This window comes from Ranitomeya imitator, chromosome 4 (genome assembly GCF_032444005.1).
Source record: "Ranitomeya imitator isolate aRanImi1 chromosome 4, aRanImi1.pri, whole genome shotgun sequence".
NCBI lineage: Eukaryota > Metazoa > Chordata > Amphibia > Anura > Dendrobatidae > Ranitomeya > Ranitomeya imitator.
In genome coordinates, this window is record NC_091285.1 from 74,969,854 (window position 1) to 74,990,873 (window position 21,020).

Genomic DNA, 21,020 nt, shown 5'->3' on the forward strand with positions numbered 1-21,020 from the left:
CGCATGCGCCCGCCATTTTCTTTTGCCGGCGGCCAGGAGGAGCAGCAGGAGGACCCAGGGACACAGGTGAGTATGGCAGGGTCCTCGAATCCCCCTATTTCTCTGTCCTCTGATGTGCGATCACATCAGAGGACAGAGAATTACACTTTGACTTTTTTTTTTTTTTTTGCGGTCGCCGGTAAACAGTTAATTACCGGTGATCGCAAAACAGGGGTCTGTAAAACCGACCCCGATCATGCTCTTTGGGGTCTCGGCTACCCCCGTCAGCCGAGACCCCAAAGATTCTCGCGGGGCCGGCCGGCGGGCGCACTGCGCATACGCCCGCCATTTTGAAGATGGCGGCGCCCACCGGGCGCCACGAGGAGCATCGGGGGAGATAGGTGAGTATTGGGGGGCTACCTGGGACCCCTTTTCTCTGTCCTCCGATGTGCGATCACATCGGAGGACAGAGAAATTAAAAAGAGATCGCGTTTTTTTTTTTTTTTGCGATCGCCGGTAAACGGTTAATTACCGGCGATCGCAAATGCGGGGTGGGTTAAAACCCCCCCGAATCATGTTCTCTGGGGTCTCGGCTACCCCCGGCAGCCGAGACCCCGGAGAAAATCCGACTCTGGGGGGCGCTATTTACTTTTTCCACAGCGCCGTTAATTAACGGCGCTGTGGTTTAAGTACCCTTAGCGGCCGCCGTTAAAAGGCGTATCGGCGGTCGCTAAGGGGTTAAGAGGTTATCTCCCCTTAACTATCCTGGAATTAATTAAGATGGGGTTGTCAAAAAATAGATGCAACATTATTTGATAAAGTAGCAAAATTACAAATACTAGCAAAATATAATAAAATTGTTAATGATTTTAGTAAAATAAATATAATATCCGTTTGACTTTTTTGATTAAATTTTGAGGGATGTTACAGATTTGTATAACTGTACCTACACCACTAACATGATGCTATTAGTATCTTCTGGTATATTCACATGTAAGTTGGTACTCACGTCATATTCATAGGCTTAACTCCAATAACAAAAATGCTATGATAGTGGCAGATGTACTTAAGCATCTAATTATCAGTATTAAACCGGTGAGGCATCACACACAGTATGTTGTCTCTAAATAAAACCAGTTACTTAAATATCTTTTTCTTATACCTTTATTTTTTCTGATTGTATATATCCTATTTATTTTATTGTCTATGCATAAGTATGGAGGAAATACAATAATCAAAAAGCACGTTCTATTGTCAAAGGCTGAGAGCATGATTCAATTATTTAACTCTCCCATTAAGTCAATACAGTACATAAACTTGTGCAATACTCCAAGCAGAGGATATTGAAAACCAAAAAAAAGAGTACCAATGACTAGTGTTGAGCGATACCGTCCGATACTTGAAAGTATCGGTATCGGATAGTATCGGCCGATACCCGAAAAATATCGGATATCGCCGATACCGATATCCGATACCAATACAAGTCAATGGGACATCAAGTATCGGAAGGTATTCTCATGGTTCCCAGGGTCTGAAGGAGAGGAAACTCTCCTTCAGGCCCTGGGATCCATAGGGATGTGTAAAATAAAGAATTAAAATAAAAAATATTGATATATTTACCTCTCCGGCGGCCCCTGAACTCAGCGCGGGTAATCGGCAGGCTTCTTTGTTCAAAATCAGCGCTTTTAGGACCTGAGAATCACGTCCCGGCTTGTGATTGGTCGCGGCCACACGACCAATCACAAGCCGCTACGTCTTTGAAAGCCATTAACGCGCTCATTTTTAAAAATGAGCGCGTTAATAGCTTGCGGTGACGTCGCGGCTTGTGATTGGTCGCGTGGCGGTCACATGGGCGGCCCGCGACCAATCAGAAGCCGGGACGTGATTCTCAGGTCCTAAAAGCGCTGATTTTGAACAACGAAGCCTGCCGGTTACCCGCGCTGAGTCCAGGGGCCGCCGGAGAGGTAAATATATCAATATTTTTTATTTTAATTCTTTATTTTACACATCTCTATGTATCTGATACCGATACCCGATACCACAAAAGTATTGGATCTCGGTATCGGAATTCCGATACCGCAAGTATCGGCCGATACCCGATACTTGCGGTATCGGAATGCTCAACACTACCAATGACACCAAAAAATAAATAAATAAAACATAACCTTTATTAAATAATTTACACTAGCAATCAAAGTCACATAAAATGTAATAGGAAATAAATATGGAGGACTAGGTTTTGGATTTACTATGCTGAGCTGTGAAAACTGAGAAGCATTCAGAGATGCAATTTGCAGCAAGTCATTAATTGGCGCCGGGGTTGTTATGTACTGTGCAGGGAGGTGCAAACTGTCAGCAGCCCTATCATGAATGTTGAGACCCTGTGTTATCTGTCACCAGCCTTATAATAGACTAATCCAATCAAATTTACCATTTCCCCAAAATCACTGATACTACATGGGACCATGCACGTTATGATATCATGACGTCACCCTATGTTAGAAGTTAGAGAGAGTGGAGCGTCAAGAGGAGACCTGCACTGGAGCTATTGGAGGAGCGGTAGAGTGGGAGAATGACATTTTATTGTTTTAACCCCTTTGCGACTCATATATTTAATGTGCTTTGGTGTCAGGAATCCTCAGAGAATAATAAATTATCTTTTTATGGCAATTAGTGCTAATTCAATTCACACCCCAAAAATGTGACATGAATCAAATTTCACAGCCAAATTTGAGCAATTCTGCTGCATTCAAATTGTAGCATCTCTTCTGTATTGATAACGAGATGACTGCTGAAAAGTAATCTTTACAAAGCAAGAAGTGTCATCACTGAGACCTCTGGGCTAATGTCAAAACTGCTGGATATTGATAATAGTTTTTTTTATTAAAGAAAACAACAAGGAAAACATTTTTTTTTAAATATGCTAAACATAAAAATAATTTTAATAATGTTGATGATACCAATGATACATTCAAATTAACAATATATAATTGTACTAACAATTTTACTAAATTTCTTGAAAAATCGATGGCAATTATCAGGTATGTAAATTATGTGAATTACAAAATAAAGTCTAGTGGTTCATTCACTCTGTACCGCAAGCAGTGGTTTGGAGTGGTGTTACAAGGTATTACAAGGAATGTAGAAAGAAGAAAAATAACACTTAAGAAAATCTTCAGAAAGTGTCAGCATAGCTGCAGTGATATTGTAAAGCAATTTTTTTTATAAGACCATAAAGTTAACAATTGTCATTGTCCATAATAATGTTGCAAGGCCAAAAGTTACAAGCCTCTAATGACACAAACTGAAGTACCTTTCCTCTCTGAAGAGACAATTTGCATATCAATGAGCTTATTAATGATTGTCTGAGGAATTGCCTGCTATGCTAATACCAGTTGTGCACTAAATCATGAAGATCTGCTGCTGGTTGCTCCATTTGCAATTACTGACCAATGACGTCCCAGATGTGCTCAATGGGAGACAGTTCTGGAAATGTTGCAGGCCATCGAGGCATTACTAGGCAACAGAAGCTGTTCACTGGTATTGTTGTGTTGAAGAATTACTCCTGAGACACTTTAGACAAATAGCTATACCACTGGTTCCATCATCAAATCAATGTAACGCTGAGCTGTTAAAATACCTGGAATGAAGACTAGAGGGTTCTGGTTAACATAAATTTTTCCACTCCACACCATAATATTGGGAGTAGGACCAGTATGATTTTACCTGACAGTTTCTAAATGGTGTTGCTCATACGGTCTCAAGATGTGGACTGGAGCCTGGAATGGGGGGCTATTCTCTTCAGCGACTATTCCCAATTTTGTCTCAAACACAATGATAGCCAGAGATTGGCCAAAAGACCAAATGGGTAACGTTATGAAGAGGCCTTCATGAGGGAACATCACACCAGTCCTACTTCCAGTCTTATGGTGAACTGGCATCATGTATGATAGTGGAACTCCCTGAGTCTTCATTTCACATACATTGTTTTAGTGGTTTAACCTATGGTATGGCCATTTCTCCAAACTGTCCCAGTAGTGGTTTTTCAACATAACAATGCCAGGTCACATGTTGCTAGTGCATGGCGTGAATGTGCTACAGTGGCCTGCAGCATTTCAAGGCTTATCTTCCATCAAGCACATTTGGGATATTAATGATCAGCAATTTCACAGGAACATACCATCAGTGTATACAGTATCTTCATGATTTGACTGCCCAAGTGCATTCCGCGTGGTTGAACATTCCTTAGTATCCATTAATAAGCTTATTGATAGCATGGCATAGCATGTAAGTATGTGTACTTCTATAAAATTGCACTTATTCTTTTTACTGAATAAATCAAGATGTTTTAAAAATTTTGTTCATCGGAAACATGTCTACCAGTCCAGTGATTTTTATAACTCTATGACTTTTTCTCCTTAGAGTCGCAATTTCAATGTTGATGAATATATATAGCGTGTATCATTACTTTGCACATTGTAAGCTCAACAGGATTAACAAACACCCAAATCCTTTTCAGTAGAAATGGATTTCTAGAATTCACTTGGAATCTCAAAAATATTTACCAGCTGCATGAAGAGTAATCAGAAAGCAGACTTTTATGGAAAAGAAGTCACAGTCCAAAATCTTGATTTTTACCAGAATTATCTATAAAAGCAGCAAACAAGACAAGTCTCACTCTTCTGTCTTTCAGTTGAAAAGCTGACATGCACTCCAAGGCCAATTTTGGAAGATCAGACAGCATTTTCTAAAGAGCTTAACAATTTTTTGTAGCACAATGAATGAAACATTGCCTACCTTGTCTCCGCATCAGTTGAAAGTGCTTGTGTGCCTGGAGGGTTAAAAAGAAACATAAAAAAAAAGAAATTTAGATATTGATTTATGAATGTCAATATTGGATATATGATGGACATGAACTGACAGTTTTATCAGGAACTTGGAAGAAGAAATATAAAATAAACCATGCAAGGGAAGAGAATCAAAACCTATACTAAATCACGGACACAAAATTAAAGGCTATAAAATAATGTCAATTTTACAGATTGTGGCAGGGTCATTTGATATCTGATTTCGTCACCGATCTGATTTTCATGTCAGATGGAGTTTTCATTGTTATTGTTAAACCCTCATAACGTTCGATCAGCAGATGATTTATACCGCTAATGCAGCTGAAATATTTTCCTTTCAGACCTTGACACATTATTTTGAAAACTATTTGTAAGATCTCACTGTCAAAGTTGTAGGATTTGTCAGAGTTGCCGTCAGAAAGAAGTAATTGTGTCTATCAAGCCTGAACTATAGTTCTAAATGTAAGGATGCCTAAGTGTTACTGGCCCAATATAAAGCCTTTATTTTGAGAGCCAGAGTATGGTTAATTAGCAGCAGAAATCCTTCAGTGCATGAATGACTTTCTTTTTACAGTTTTGACAGTTATGGAGGAAGATCAATAGCCTTACTAGTTTGACAGCACTTCATGGTGTGATTAAGGTCTCCGCACATGGTTAAAAGCAAATTCATTGATGTAAGGTTTATTCCATTAATTCATTACTCTCTTTTTATGGTAAAATAGAATGTCTTAATGTGATGGTAATGCAATATAAGGCCCCTGTTTTAAACATAGGTCAATAGGAATAATTTGTACAAGACGTTCATGGACACATTGTCCCTAGCAGGTGGTAGGATACAAGTAGGCAATATCGGCATATTGCTTATTCTCAAACTCACTAAGTGTGCAAGTTAAATGCTTTAAGTCTAGGCTGCACCTTATCCTATCTATATACTGATCAAACCACTACAGCACAAAATATTTAACAGTTTAGGTGGGGTCTGCAGGCATCACTAGATACACTATATAGCATTTATTAGCAATTAGGCTACGATGAGGAAAAACTGCTCTGAACCCTCCCCTTATTGATTCAATCAATACACAGATTGGGTTGTCCAAGGCTGCTGGTTTCACTTAAATGACACGTATTTCACCATGTTATAGCTACCTAGGTTCTTGATCGCCAGAATCGGGATTCTTGACATCACATAGGTACCAATCTCAACCTATCAGAGTTCACCACTTCCTTCAAAATCATTTGTTTTTTAGATTCCTGTAGTTACAGGCGCACAATGGCTTTGACTTATGTACAGTCATTCCTTTTGGTCCTTACTGCTTCAATAATGACAGTATATTAGTGCAGAAACATTAGGAATGTGCATGTAATCACCGATCAAACAGTAAGATTAGTAAAGCACAGAACTGATCCTAATACTTTTTAATAAGAATAATAAACATATTTTATATTCCAATATTCAATATTATTAGTGATGAGCGAGTATACTCGTTGCTCGGGTTTTCATGACCATACTCCAGTGGTCTCCCAGTATTTGTTAGTGCTCGGAGATTTAGTTTTCCTTGCAGCAGCTGTATGATTTACAGCTGCTAGCCAGGCTGAATACATGTGAGGAATGCCTGTTTGTTATGGAATTCCCACATGTGTTTAGGCTGTCCAGCAGCCGTAAATCATGCAGCTGAGGCCACAAAAACTAATCTCCGAGCACTCACAAATATTTGGAGATCACCTGAGCATGCTCGGGAAAACCCGAGCAACGAGTATACATAGGGCAAATTTTCATAATTAAACAGGACTTGTAACCTAGAAATAATCTGTTTTCCAGCAAATCACACACAACAAAAATAGTAAAACAAAAGTGTTCTGAAAGTGTGTGAATGTGTGCATATAGCTTCAGAACTTATTTTCCTACATACATATAGACATTTCATTTTGCTACATATCCCTGCTAGAGTATCATTAGGATCCTTTCCTGCATTTAGTGGTTAGTTTTATATTAACTCCAGTCTGATGCTCATATACAATTCTTGTATTACTGATCCATCCTCTATAGCATCTAGATTTTTAGCTATCATGCGATATTCAATACATTCATTTCACATCATTTTCCTTTACAAAAGAGAATTTTACAGTGTCTTGCTATAACTTACAATAGCAATAAGTTATATAGTGCCACCATATTCCACAGCACTTTAAAATTCAGAGAGTGCAAACAATATCAGACATTACAAAGTAACAAATAAATCAAAAGATCCAGCACAACATAAAGCCACGCATAGCAGGACAGGGGGAGCCACATACAGGACAGGACAGGGGGAGCCACACATAGCCGCACAGCGGAGCCACATACCAGGACAGGACAGTGGGGAACCACATACCAGGACAGGATGGGGGGAGCCACATACCAGGACAGGATGGGGGGAGCCACATACCAGGACAGAATAGGGGGAGCCACATATCAGGACAGGATAGGGGGGAGCCACAAACCAGGACAGGACAGGGGGGAGCCACATACAGGACAGGGAGGAGCCACATACAGTGGGGCAAAAAAGTATTTAGTCAGTCAGCAATAGTGCAAGTTCCACCACTTAAAAAGATGAGAGGCTTCTGTAATTTACATCATAGGTAGACCTCAACTATGGGAGACAAACTGAGAAAAAAAAATCCAGAAAATCACATTGTCTGTTTTTTTAACATTTTATTTGCATATTATGGTGGAAAATAAGTATTTGGTCAGAAACAAAATTTCATCTCAATACTTTGTAATATATCCTTTGTTGGCAATGACAGAGGTCAAACGTTTTCTGTAAGTCTTCACAAGGTTGCCACACACTGTTGTTGGTATGTTGGCCCATTCCTCCATGCAGATCTCCTCTAGAGCAGTGATGTTTTTGGCTTTTCGCTTGGCAACACGGACTTTCAACTCCCTCCAAAGGTTTTCTATAGGGTTGAGATCTGGAGACTGGCTAGGCCACTCCAGGACCTTGAAATGCTTCTTATGAAGCCACTCCTTCGTTGCCCTGGCGGTGTGCTTTGGATCATTGTCATGTTGAAAGACCCAGCCACGTTTCATCTTCAATGCCCTTGCTGATGGAAGGAGGTTTGCACTCAAAATCTCACGATACATGGCCCCATTCATTCTTTCATGTACCCGGATCAGTCGTCCTGGCCCCTTTGCAGAGAAACAGCCCCAAAGCATGATGTTTCCACCACCACGCTTTACAGTAGGTATGGTGTTTGATGGATGCAACTCAGTATTCTTTTTCCTCCAAACACGTCAAGTTGTGTTTCTACCAAACAGTTCCAGTTTGGTTTCATCAGACCATAGGACATTCTCCCAAAACTCCTCTGGATCATCCAAATGCTCTCTAGCAAACTTCAGACGGGCCCGGACATGTACTGGCTTAAGCAGTGGGACACGTCTGGCACTGCAGGATCTGAGTCCATGGTGGCGTAGTGTGTTACTTATGGTAGGCCTTGTTACATTGGTCCCAGCTCTCTGCAGTTCATTCACTAGGTCTCCCCGCGTGGTTCTGGGATTTTTGCTCACCGTTCTTGTGATCATTCTGACCCCACGGGGTGGGATTTTGCGTGGAGCCCCAGATCGAGGGAGATTATCAGTGGTCTTGTATGTCTTCCATTTTCTAATTATTGCTCCCACTGTTGATTTCTTCACTCCAAGTTGGTTGGCTATTGCAGATTCAGTCTTCCCAGCCTGGTGCAGGGCTACAATTTTGTTTCTGGTGTCCTTTGACAGCTCTTTGGTCTTCACCATAGTGGAGTTTGGAGTCATACTGTTTGAGGGTGTGCACAGGTGTCTTTTTATACTGATAACAAGTTTAAACAGGTGCCATTACTACAGGTAATGAGTGGAGGAAAGAGGAGACTCTTAAAGAAGAAGTTACAGGTCTGTGAGAGCCAGAAATCTTGATTGTTTGTTTCTGACCAACTACTTATTTTCCACCATAATATGCAAATAAAATGTTAAAAAAACAGACAATGTGATTTTCTGGATTTTTTTTTCTCAGTTTGTCTCCCATAGTTGAGGTCTACCTATGATGTAAATTACAGACACCTCTCATCTTTTTAAGTGTTGGAACTTGCACTATTGCTGACTGACTAAATACTTTTTTGCCCCACTGTACCAGCACAGGATAGGGGGGAGCCACAAACCAGGACAGGACGGTGGGAGCCACATACCAGAACAGGACAGGGGGAGCCACATACCAGGACAGGATAGGGGGAGCCACATACCAGAACAGGATAGGGGGAGACATATACAGGACAGGACAGGGGGAGCCACATACCAAGACAGGACAAGGGGGAGCGACATACCAGGACAGGACAGGGGGGAGCCACATACCAGGACAGGACAGGGGGAGCTCATGCCAGGACAGGACAGGGGGGAGCCGCATACCAGGACAGGACAAGGGGGAACCACACACCAGGACAGGACAGGGGGGAGCCAGATACCAGGACAGGACAAGGGGGAACCACATACCAGGACAGGACAGGGGGAGCCATATACCAGGACGGGGGGGGGGCACATACCAGGACAGGACAGGGGGAACCACATACCAGGACAGGACGGGGGGAGGCACATACCAGTACAGGACAGGGGGGAGCCACATACCAGGACAGGACAGGGGGAGCCACATACCAGGACAGGACAGGGGGAGCCACATACCAGAACAGGACAGGGGGAGCCACATACCAGGACAGGATAGGGGGAGCCACATACCAGAACAGGATAGGGGGAGACACATACAGGACAGGACAGGGGGAGCCACATACCAGGACAGGACAAGGGGGAGCGACATACCAGGACAGGACAGGGGGGAGCCACATACCAGGACAGGACAGGGGGAGCTCATGCCAGGACAGGACAGGGGGGAGCCGCATACCAGGACAGGACAAGGGGGAACCACACACCAGGACAGGACAGGGGGGAGCCAGATACCAGGACAGGACAAGGGGGAACCACATACCAGGACAGGACAGGGGGAGCCACATACCAGGACGGGGGGGGGGCACATACCAGGACAGGACAGGGGGAACCACATACCAGGACAGGACAGGGGGGAGGCACATACCAGTACAGGACAGGGGGGAGCCACATACCAGGACAGGACAGGGGGAGCCACATACCAGGACAGGACAGGGGGAGCCACATACCAGGACAGGACAGGGGGAGCCACATACCAGGGCAGGACAGGGGGAGCCACATACCAGGACAGGACAGGGGGGAACCACATACCAGAACAGGACAGGGGGAGCCACATACCAGGACAGGACAGGGGGAGCCACATACCAGGACAGGGGGAGCCACATACAAGACATGACAGGGGGAGCCACATACAGGACAGGACAGGGTGAGCCACATACAGGACAGTACAGGGGGGAGCCACATACCAGGACAGGATAGGGAGAGCCACATACAGGACAGGATAGGGAGAGCCACATACAGGACAGTATAGGGGGGAGCCACATACCAGGACAGGACGGGGGGAGCCACATACAGGACAGTACAGGGGGGAGCCACATACCAGGACAGGATAGGGGGAGACACATACAGGACAGGACAGGGGGGAGCCACATACCAGGACAGGACAGGGGGAGCCACATAAAGGACAGTACAGGGGGAGCCACATACCAGGACAGGACAGGGGGAGCCACATACAGGACAGTACAGGAGGGAGCCACATACCAGGACAGGACAGGGGGAGCCACATACAGGACAGTACAGGAGGGAGCCACATACCAGAACAGGACAGGGGGAGCCACATACCAGGACAGGACAGGGGGAGCCACATACCAGGACAGGGGGAGCCACATACAAGACATGACAGGGGGAGCCACATACAGGACAGGACAGGGTGAGCCACATACAGGACAGTACAGGGGGGAGCCACATACCAGGACAGGATAGGGAGAGCCACATACAGGACAGGATAGGGAGAGCCACATACAGGACAGTACAGGGGGGAGCCACATACCAGGACAGGACAGGGGGAGCCACATACAGGACAGTACAGGGGGGAGCCACATACCAGGACAGGATAGGGGGAGACACATACAGGACAGGACAGGGGGGAGCCACATACCAGGACAGGACAGGGGGAGCCACATAAAGGACAGTACAGGGGGAGCCACATACCAGGACAGGACAGGGGGAGCCACATACAGGACAGTACAGGAGGGAGCCACATACCCGGACAGGACAGGGGGAGCCACATACAGGACAGTACAGGGGGGGAGCCACATACCAGGACAGGATAGGGGGAGACACATACAGGACAGGACAGGGGGGAACCACATACCAGAACAGGACAGGGGGAGCCACATACAGGACAGTACAGGGGGGCCACATACCAGGACAGGATAGGGGGAGCCACATACAGGACAGTACAGGGGGAGCCACATACCAGGACAGGACAGGGGGAGCCACATACAGGACAGTACAGGAGGGAGCCACATACCAGGACAGGATAGGGGGAGCCACATACAGGACAGTACAGGAGGGAGCCACATACCAGGACAGGATAGGGGGAGACACATACAGGACAGGACAGGGGGGAGCCACATACCAGGACAGAACAGGGGGAGCCACATACAGGACAGTACAGGGGGAGCCACATACCAGGACAGGACAGGGGGAGCCACATACAGGACAGGATAGAGAGAGCCACATACAGGACAGTACAGGGGGGAGCCACATACCAGGACAGGACAGGGGGAGCCACATACAGGACAGTACAGGGGGGAGCCACATACCAGGACGGGATAGGGGGAGACACATACAGGACAGGACAGGGGGGAGCCACATACCAGGACAGGACAGGGGGAGCCACATACAGGACAGTACAGGGGGAGCCACATACCAGGACAGGACAGGGGGAGCCACATACAGGACAGTACAGGAGGGAGCCACATACCAGGACAGGACAGGGGGAGCCACATACAGGACAGTACAGGGGGGGAGCCACATACCAGGACAGGATAGGGGGAGACACATACAGGACAGGACAGGGGGGAACCACATACCAGAACAGTACAGGGGGGAGCCACATACAGGACAGTACAGGGGGGGCCACATACCAGGACAGGATAGGGGGAGCCACATACAGGACAGTACAGGGGGAGCCACATACCAGGACAGGACAGGGGGAGCCACATACAGGACAGTACAGGAGGGAGCCACATACCAGGACAGGATAGGGGGAGCCACATACAGGACAGTACAGGAGGGAGCCACATACCAGGACAGGATAGGGGGAGACACATACAGGACAGTACAGGCGGGAACCACATACCAGAACAGTACAGGGGGGAGCCACATACAGGACAGTACAGGGGGGGCCACATACCAGGACAGGATAGGGGGAGCCACATACAGGACAGTACAGGGGGAGCCACATACCAGGACAGGACAGGGGGAGCCACATACAGGACAGTACAGGGGGGAGCCACATACCAGGACAGGACAGGGGGATCCACACATAGCAGGACAGGGATGGGAGGACAATGCATACCCGGCTTTATCTTGAGTCAATAAGCTTACCCAGTTTTCCGTGGCAAAATTAGGTGCCTCGGCTTATACTTGGGTCAGATTATTCTCGAGTATATGTGGTATATATAAATGTGCTTGACCAATATAATGAATTCACACTAGAGAAAATTTATAATACTGAGATGTAATTATGGAACAATTTGAGCCATAATTGGCATCTTTTTTTTCTTACATTTATTAAAGGGTTATTATTATTTTATAGGTAAAATTTATACGTCAAATTTCAAAGCACTTAAAATAGCAAGGAACATTGCAATATACTTGCTATTAAAAATCCTCTTGGTTCTCAAGAATGGAGGGATTTTTAATTTCATTGTTTAAGGCTCATTGCCTAGGTTTCCAGCTACTGTTGCGCTCTAGCAGTGAGGGCTGAGCATGACCTGTGTTTTATAAGCTCTTCACAAAAAGCATTACCCTGAAGCTCACCAGGATTGCTGGAGCACCTCAGCTCCTGACTCCGGCCAGCTACTCCACTCCTCTGATGCTGCAGAGGGAAAATTTATAATGCAGCATTAAAGTGTGAAAAGTTAGCATTACGCATGGCTTTTGCCATTTAGGAAAATATGTAGCTTCTTTTCTGTAGGACGAGTTGTACTTTTTAAGACACAATTGATTTTGCCATATAGTGTACTGGAAAATGAGAAAACAAAATTCCAAGTGTTGTGAAATTGAAAAAAAAAGTGCAATTCCACAATTTTTTGGAAGTTTTTTAATTTACCCTTTGCACTAAATTCTAAAACTTACCTGTCGATATGATTCTCCAGGTCAGTGCGAGTTCGCAGATACCAAACATTTATAGTTTTTTTATTTAAGTGGTGAAAATAATTTTTTTTTCAGAATCTTTGGTTAGGTGAGGGCATACGTTTTGCCCCCAGAGCTGATCTTTTTATTGATACCATTTTGGGGTTCATTAATTGTTTTTATATTTTCATAGATCCACCATTTCTGAATGCAGTCATACCAAACGTGTGTATTTTTTTATTTATTTATTTTATTTTCCATTGGGCAAAAGGAAGGTGACTTGAACTTTTGTGTTTTATTTTTAGAATACTTTTTTTTAACTTATTACTGACTTCAGTAGTCCCCTTAGGAGACTTGAAGTTGCATTCATCTGATCTCCTGTGCTACAGATAGCAGGGCTTCATCACTGGGTGGATCTCGGATCCACCAGCGGTTCTTAGAGGTACATGATGGATGATTAAATCAGCCATCAAGTGCAGAGAAAGATGCAGGCCCACATCAAACCCAGGGACACAACCTTTGACGTAACTATGTCAGTCCCAAACAAGATGGCTGGAAATATTTGACATAATTTGAACTAAGCATCTACATTTCTCTACATATTTATAGCGCGTAATTAACAATTTCAATGCTAAATAAAAATACTGTAAATTCAAGTTCTATGAGAATGAGATGTTGTATATGACCTATTAGCCATAGATGCAGAGAACAGTACTTGAAATGACCTTCAGCAGAAGGTAGGCACACAAAGCAAGGATTCTAGAAAGGGTAAATTTATTTTCTTTTCTCTTGCATTGTCTTTCTCAACATGCTAATGAGGCAGAAAGGGGAAGATATATAGATATCACATGCGGTCAAACAGCACAGATGCTCGTTGCTGACAGTGCTGAAACTGATCTGCATCATATGGGTATAGCACTTATTGCAGCTGTCTAATGTGAGCACAGCAGTATCCCAGCTGCATTACCTGAGAAGAGACAGTCGGCAGATGTTTAATCATATGTGAACAACAAAGACACAGCAGTCTAACCAATATGAAGCGAGTTCTAAACCTGTATGATGCAATTAATATGGGTAAAGAATATTGACGAGATTGTGCTTCTGTTTAACTGCCCATAATTTCAATTTTGAATGCTTTACTCTATGTACATGGATCATAATAACTAAAAACATTGACATACCTGAGACCTATACATACAAAATGTCAGGCTTCACTTTTCCCATACTCTATCTTATAGAACATTTTTTTCATGTTAACTCCTTCATGACCCAGCCTATTTTGACCTTAATGACCAGGCCATTTTTTGCCATTCTGACCAGTGTTCCTTTATGAGATAATAACTCAAGAACGCTTCAATGGATCCTAGCGATTCTGATTGTTTTTTCGAGACATATTGAGCTTCATGTTAGTGATAAATTTAGGTCGATAATTTTTGCGTTTACTTGTGAAAAAATGGAAATTTGGCAAAAATTTTGAAATTTTGCAATTTTCTAATTTTGAATTTTTATTCTGTTAAACCAGAGAGTTATGTGACACAAAATAGTTAATAAATAACATTTCCCACATGTCTACTTAACATCAGCACAATTTTGGAAACAAACTTTGTTTTTGCTAGGAAGTTATAAGGGTTAAAATTTGACCAGCGATTTCTCATTTTTACAACAAAATTTGCAAAACCATTTTTTTAGGGACCACCTCACATTTGAAGTCACTTTGAAGGGTCTATATGGTTGAAAATACCCAAAAGTGACACCATTCTAAACTGCACCCCTCAAGGTGCTCAAAACCACATTCAAGAAGTTTATTAACCCTTCAGGTGCTTCACAGCAGCAGAAGCAACATGGAAGGAAAAAATTAACATTTAACTTTTTAGTCACAAAAATGAACTGTTAGCAACAATTTTTTTTATTTTCCCAAGGGTAAAACGATAAAACGGACCCCGAAAGTTGTTGTACAATTTGTCCTGAGTACAACAATATCCCATTTGTGGGGGGAAATCACTGTTTGGATGCACAACAGGGCTCAGAAGGGAAGGAGCGCCATTTTACTTTTTGAAAGAAAAATTGGCTCCAATCTTTAGCAGACACCATGTCGCATTTGGAGAGCCCCTGTGTGCCTAAACATTGGAGCTCCCCCACAAGTGACCCCATTTTGGAAACTAGACCCCCCAAGAAACTTATCTAGATGCATAGTGAGCACTTTCAATCCCCAGGTGCTTCACAAATTGATCCGTAAAAATAAAAAAGTACTTTTTTTTCACAAAAAAATTATTTTAGCCTCATTTTGTTTGTTTTCACATGGGTAACAGGATAAATGGGATCCTAAAATTCACTGATACCTCATATGTGGGGGTAAACCACTGTTTGGGCACAGGGCAAGGCTCGGAAGGGAAGGAGCGCCATTTGACTTTTTGAATGAAAAATTAGCTCCAATCGTTAGCAGTCACCATGTCGCGTTTGGAGAGCCCCTGTGTGCCTAGACATTTGAACTCCCCCACAAGTGACACCATTTTAGAAACTAGACTCCCCAAGGAACTCATCTAGATGTGTGATGACCACTTTGAACCTCCAAGTGCTTCACAGAAGTTTATAACGCAGAGCCATGAAAATAAAAAATAATTTTTCTTTCCTCAAAAATTATTTTTTAGCCCGCAATTTTTTATTTTTACAAGGGTAACTTGAGAAATTGGACCCTAAAATTTGTTGTCCAGTTTTTCCTGAGTATGCTGATACCCCATATGTGGGAGTAAACCACTGTTTGGGTGCATGGCAGAGCTCAGAAGGGAAGTAGTGACTTTTTGAAATGCAGACTTTGATGGAATAGTCTGTGAGTGTCATGTTACATTTGCAGATCCCCTGAGGTGCCTAAACAGTAGAAACACCCCACAAGTAACTGCATTTTGGAAACTAGACCCCTGAAGGAACTTATCTAGATGTGTGGTGAGCACTTTGAACCCCCAAGTGCTTCATAAAAGTTTATAACGCGGAGCCGTGAAAATAAAAAAATATTTTTTTTCCTCAAAAATTATTTTTTAGCCCGCAGTTTTTTATTTTCACAAGGGTAACACGAGAAACTGAACCCCAATATTTGTTGTCCTGTTTGTCCTGAGTACGCTGATGCCCAATATGGGGGGGGTTAAACCACTGTTTGGGCACACGTTGGGGCTCGGAAAGGAAGTAGTGACGTTTTGAAATGCATAATTTGATGGAATGGTCTGTGGGCGTCACGTTGCATTTGCAGAGCCCCTGATGTACTTAAACAGTAGAAACCCCCAAGTGACCCCATTTTGGAAACTAGACCCCGCAAGGAACTTATCTAGGTTTGCGGTGAGCACTTTGAACCCCCAAGTGCTTCGCAGAATTTTATAACGCAGAGCCGTGAAAATAAAAAATCTTTTTTTTCCCCACAAAAATATTTTTTTTGCTCCCATTTTTTTATTTTTCCAAGGGTAACAGGAAAAATTAGACCCACAAAATTGTTGTACAATTTTTCCTGAGCACGCTTATGCCCCATATGTTTGTTTAAACCACTGTTTGGGCACACGTCGGGGCTCAGAAGAGAGGGCGCACCATTTGACTTTTTGAATCAAAAGATTGTCTGGAATCAATGGTGGCACCATGTCGTGATTGGAGACCCCCTGATGTGCCTAAACAATGGAAACCCCTCAATTCTATCTCCAACACTAACCCAACACATCCCTAACTCTAATCCCAACTCTAACCATAACCGTAACCACAACCCTAACCCCAACACACCCCTAACCCTAATCCCAACCCTAACCCTAATCCCAACCCTAACCCCAACACACAACCAACCCTGATCCCAAACCTAACCACAAGCCTAACCCTAACCTCAACACACTCCTAACCCTAATCTTAACCCTAATTCCAACCCTAACCCTAATTCCAACCCTAACTCTAGTTCCAGCCCTAACCCTAAGGCTATGTGCCCACGTTGCGGATTCGTGTGCGGATTTTTCCGCACCGTTTTTGAAAAATTCGCAAGTAAAACACACTGCGTTTTACTTGCGGATTTACTGCGGATTTCCAGTGTTTGATGTGCAGATTTCACCTGCGGATTCTTATTGAGGAACAGGTATAAAACGTTGAAGAATCCGCACAAAGAATTGACATGTTGCGGAAAATACAACGCAGCGTTTCCGCACGGTATTTTTCGCACCATGGGCACAGTGGATTTGGTTTTCCATAGGTCTACATGGTACTGTAAACGTGATGGAAAACTGCCACGAATCCGCAGCAGCCAATCCGCTGTGGATCCGCAGCCAAATCCAAACTGTGTGCACATAGCCTAATTCTAACCCTAACTGCAACCCTAGCCATTACCCTAACCCTAACCCTAACCCTAGCCTCAACCCTAACCCTAGTTCTAACCCTAACCCTAGTTCTAACCCTAACCCTAGTGGAAAAATTAAAATAAATATATTGTATTTATTTCATTATTTTCCCTACCTATGGGGGTGATAAGGGGGGGCTTTATTTACTTTTTTTATTTTGATCACTGTGATAGGTTATATCACACTGCGCATGCACACGCCATTTTGGAAGATGGCAGCGCCCATCGAAGAAGCCGGAGGGACACCGGGAGGGTCCCCGGGACTCAAGCGGTACGGGGCGGTCTCCAGCCATGGCCGATGATATTGCAGCATCGGCCATGGCTGAATTGTAATATTTCACCAAATTTCATAGGTGAAATATCACAAATTGCTCTGATTGACTGTTGCACTTTCAACAGCCAATCAGAGCGATCATAGCCACGTGGGGGCGAAGCCACCCCCCGGGCTAAAGTACCACTCCCCCTCTCCCTGCAGATCAGGTAAAATTGGAGTTAACCCTTTCACCCGATTTGCAGGGATGCGATCCCTCCATGATGCCACATCGGCGTCACAGGTCAGATTGGCACCGACTTTCATGACGCCTACGTGACGTCACAGGTTGGGAAGGGGTTAAGAAATACTTAATCCATATGAAGCATAAGGCCTCATTCAGATGTCAGTAGCAACCCGATGTTTACCCTGGTTACCAGTGAAGACATCGCTGAATCGGCGTCACACACGCCGATTCAGCGATGTCTGCGGGAGATCCAGCGTCGAAATAAAGTTCTGGCCTTTCTGCTCCGACCAACGATGTCACAGCAGGATCCTGATCGCTGCTGCATATCAAACACAACGATATCGCTATCCAGGACGCTGTAACATCACGGATCGCTAGCGATATCGTTGTTAAGTTGGTCAGTGTGAAGGTACCTTAAGGGGGTCAGATCAGGAGACCTTGGTGGCCATTCAACTGGCCTATGACAACCATTCCACTTTCCAGGAAACTGTTCATGTAGGAATACTCAGACCTGACACCAATAATGTGGTGGTGCACCATCTCAAAAAGTTTTCCCCCTCCCATATACTAATGTGCCGCAAACAGGAAGTTGATATCACCAACCTTTCTCATTTTATTTAGGTGTATCCATATAAACGGCCCACCCTGTACAATGAATTATGGAAGGTGTATCAATGAAAAATTACACTTAGCCCGCTTTCTGATGTGCCAACAGTGTGAGAAATTATGCTGGCCAGAATTTAATTTTTTGCGAATCACGGCTTGAAATTCAGGAAATTCTACTTGAACTTGATCCTCAGTCACTCCTGTATAGCTGTCAGTAATTTTTCTTGTAGGTAAAATAATGAACCGATAATGTTTTCCAAAGCTTCTTGTACCCATTATAGCTTTAAGATATGGACAGCTCAGAGTAACAGCATTTACACACAGATGGCATCAGTGTGCTGTCTATAATTTTCCCGGATTCTTGGAATAAGTGTGCTGTCCATAAGTTTCCCAGACACTTCCATGGGTGATTTGTTTGCGAACAAATTAGTCTGCAAAAAACGGACATATGGACAGCAAAATAGAAAATAATAGCTATGTGTTCTTTCCATGAAAACATGGATACAACATGTAAGCAAAGAATGGACATCTGAACAAGGCCTTAAGATCATATTATTACCAAGCTCACGCAGCAAAAATTGTACCACCATGTGTGATATACAAAAGGGAAATACTTTGATATTTTCAAGAAAAACAGCTGGGGGGGTCGTGAGATTCCACCACTGGTATAAGTTTGTCACATATGACATGGGAGAGATCACACATATACGACCGCTACCATCAGCTGTCAAGGATAACAACTTGGTGGATCATGCATATCCCTGTCACCGGCTTGACAGGGGAACACAACTCTGCTGACTCCAATAATCAGGGCAATTACGCTATTGACTGATGAGGGATAAACAAGGCTATAGCTGCTTCCACTACTAGGTCGGTTATTGGGGAACACAATAAACATATGGTGTATATATATATATATATATAAATATATATATATATATATATATATATACACACCTCTGATTCCAGCTCACTAATTATTTATATAGATATATATTTCCCCCGTACCATCACTACCAACTATCCAATGACAAAAAAGGAACCACTACTAGCTGCCACAACCAATCGTTCATACAGGCCAATTGGACACCCAATACAGGTAAGAAATAGCTTCAAGGGTGCGGTTTACAGAGCAAGAGGAACAAAGCTATTACATTTTATATTTTTAAAGGAAACCTGTCACCTAGTTTCTAGTGATTTTAACTGGTCCCAGTGTGCTATCAGCGATGCAATGTTTGCCCAAAAGTCACATATGCCGTTAATAATTCCAGTATCCTTGATCCATGCATTTAGAGGAAGAGAAGACGTACATAGAAATTTATGGTTTCATTCAGATGTCCATGAGTCATACGCATGTTCTGTGTTTTTATGGATTAACAAGTACAGTATATGTTATAATCTTTTGAGCTGTTTACTTATGTTTTTTTTTTTGCAGACCATGTGTCCTCAAAAAATGCATGAATGTTTTGGATCGGAGACATGACTCCAAACTACCCATAAAAGTCTATGGGTCTGTGAAAATCATGAAGAGCACACAGATGTGGTCAGTGTACAATCTGTGTGCTGTAATTAACGCTATAATGAGTAGGAGAAGCTGCACAATATTTTTTTTTCATATAAGGAAATCACAGATGGTGAAAACGGATTCACTGACCAAACACTAATGAAAATCGGATGAAAATCACCTGACATTCAGACGTTTACTGCTCACAAGAAAAATCACTGATATGTAAATGAGAGCAAAGTGCTAAGTTTCCAAATCTATATGATAGAACAGAAATAGGGAAGAGTAGGATGTTCTCTAGTAGTGACATTTCACTGTCCTCTTCTTTTTGCATATTTTAGTCCATTTGCTATGGGAACACATGGAGGGTTATTACTGATTGCATGCTCAAATAACCTTTGTACACAGATATAATTCTTTAAATGGCATACAAAGTTGACTGGACATTGGGAGTAAAGACATTGCTCTAGTTCACTGACCATAATGAGTAAATGATGTAGGCAAAGGTGAAATATTACTTGTCAGCAAAATCATTGCATGCGCTGTAGCACTCGCAATCCTTCTCCTCCTACAGCTCCCCAGCCACCAGCAATTACTTATAAAACTCACTTCAATACATAAAAAATATGCCTGTCCTTTTCAAAACTAATTAATATCTGGCTTAAAGAGAACCTGGTATTAATAGTTGTTAGAGAAAAAGTTTCAGGATTAATTAGCAAAAATATTGTCCTGTGATCATAGGTTTATATGGAGCTCTGAATGCTGAAGAAACAACTTTAATTAAACACTTGTCCACTATTTAAATGTTAATTATCTATCCATAAATTATTGTCACACCAGCATATTTCCTCTCATTCGAGAGAATAGGGCTAATTATGCTAATCAAACTCTGTGAACACTGTAATCAGAGTCTGATCAGAGTGTCAGC

General features: G+C 43.2%; 1 protein-coding gene across 1 annotated transcript in view; it reads right to left on the minus strand.

The window, feature by feature from the left end:
- The window catches only part of FSTL4 (follistatin like 4), a 1,706,306-nt gene that overhangs the window by 1,385,860 nt on the left and 299,426 nt on the right, over positions 1–21,020 (minus strand). The window contains exon 3 of the mRNA XM_069761964.1: positions 4,777–4,810. Coding sequence (XP_069618065.1) covers positions 4,777–4,810 — 34 coding nt within the window. The remainder of the gene's footprint in view (positions 1–4,776; positions 4,811–21,020) is intronic.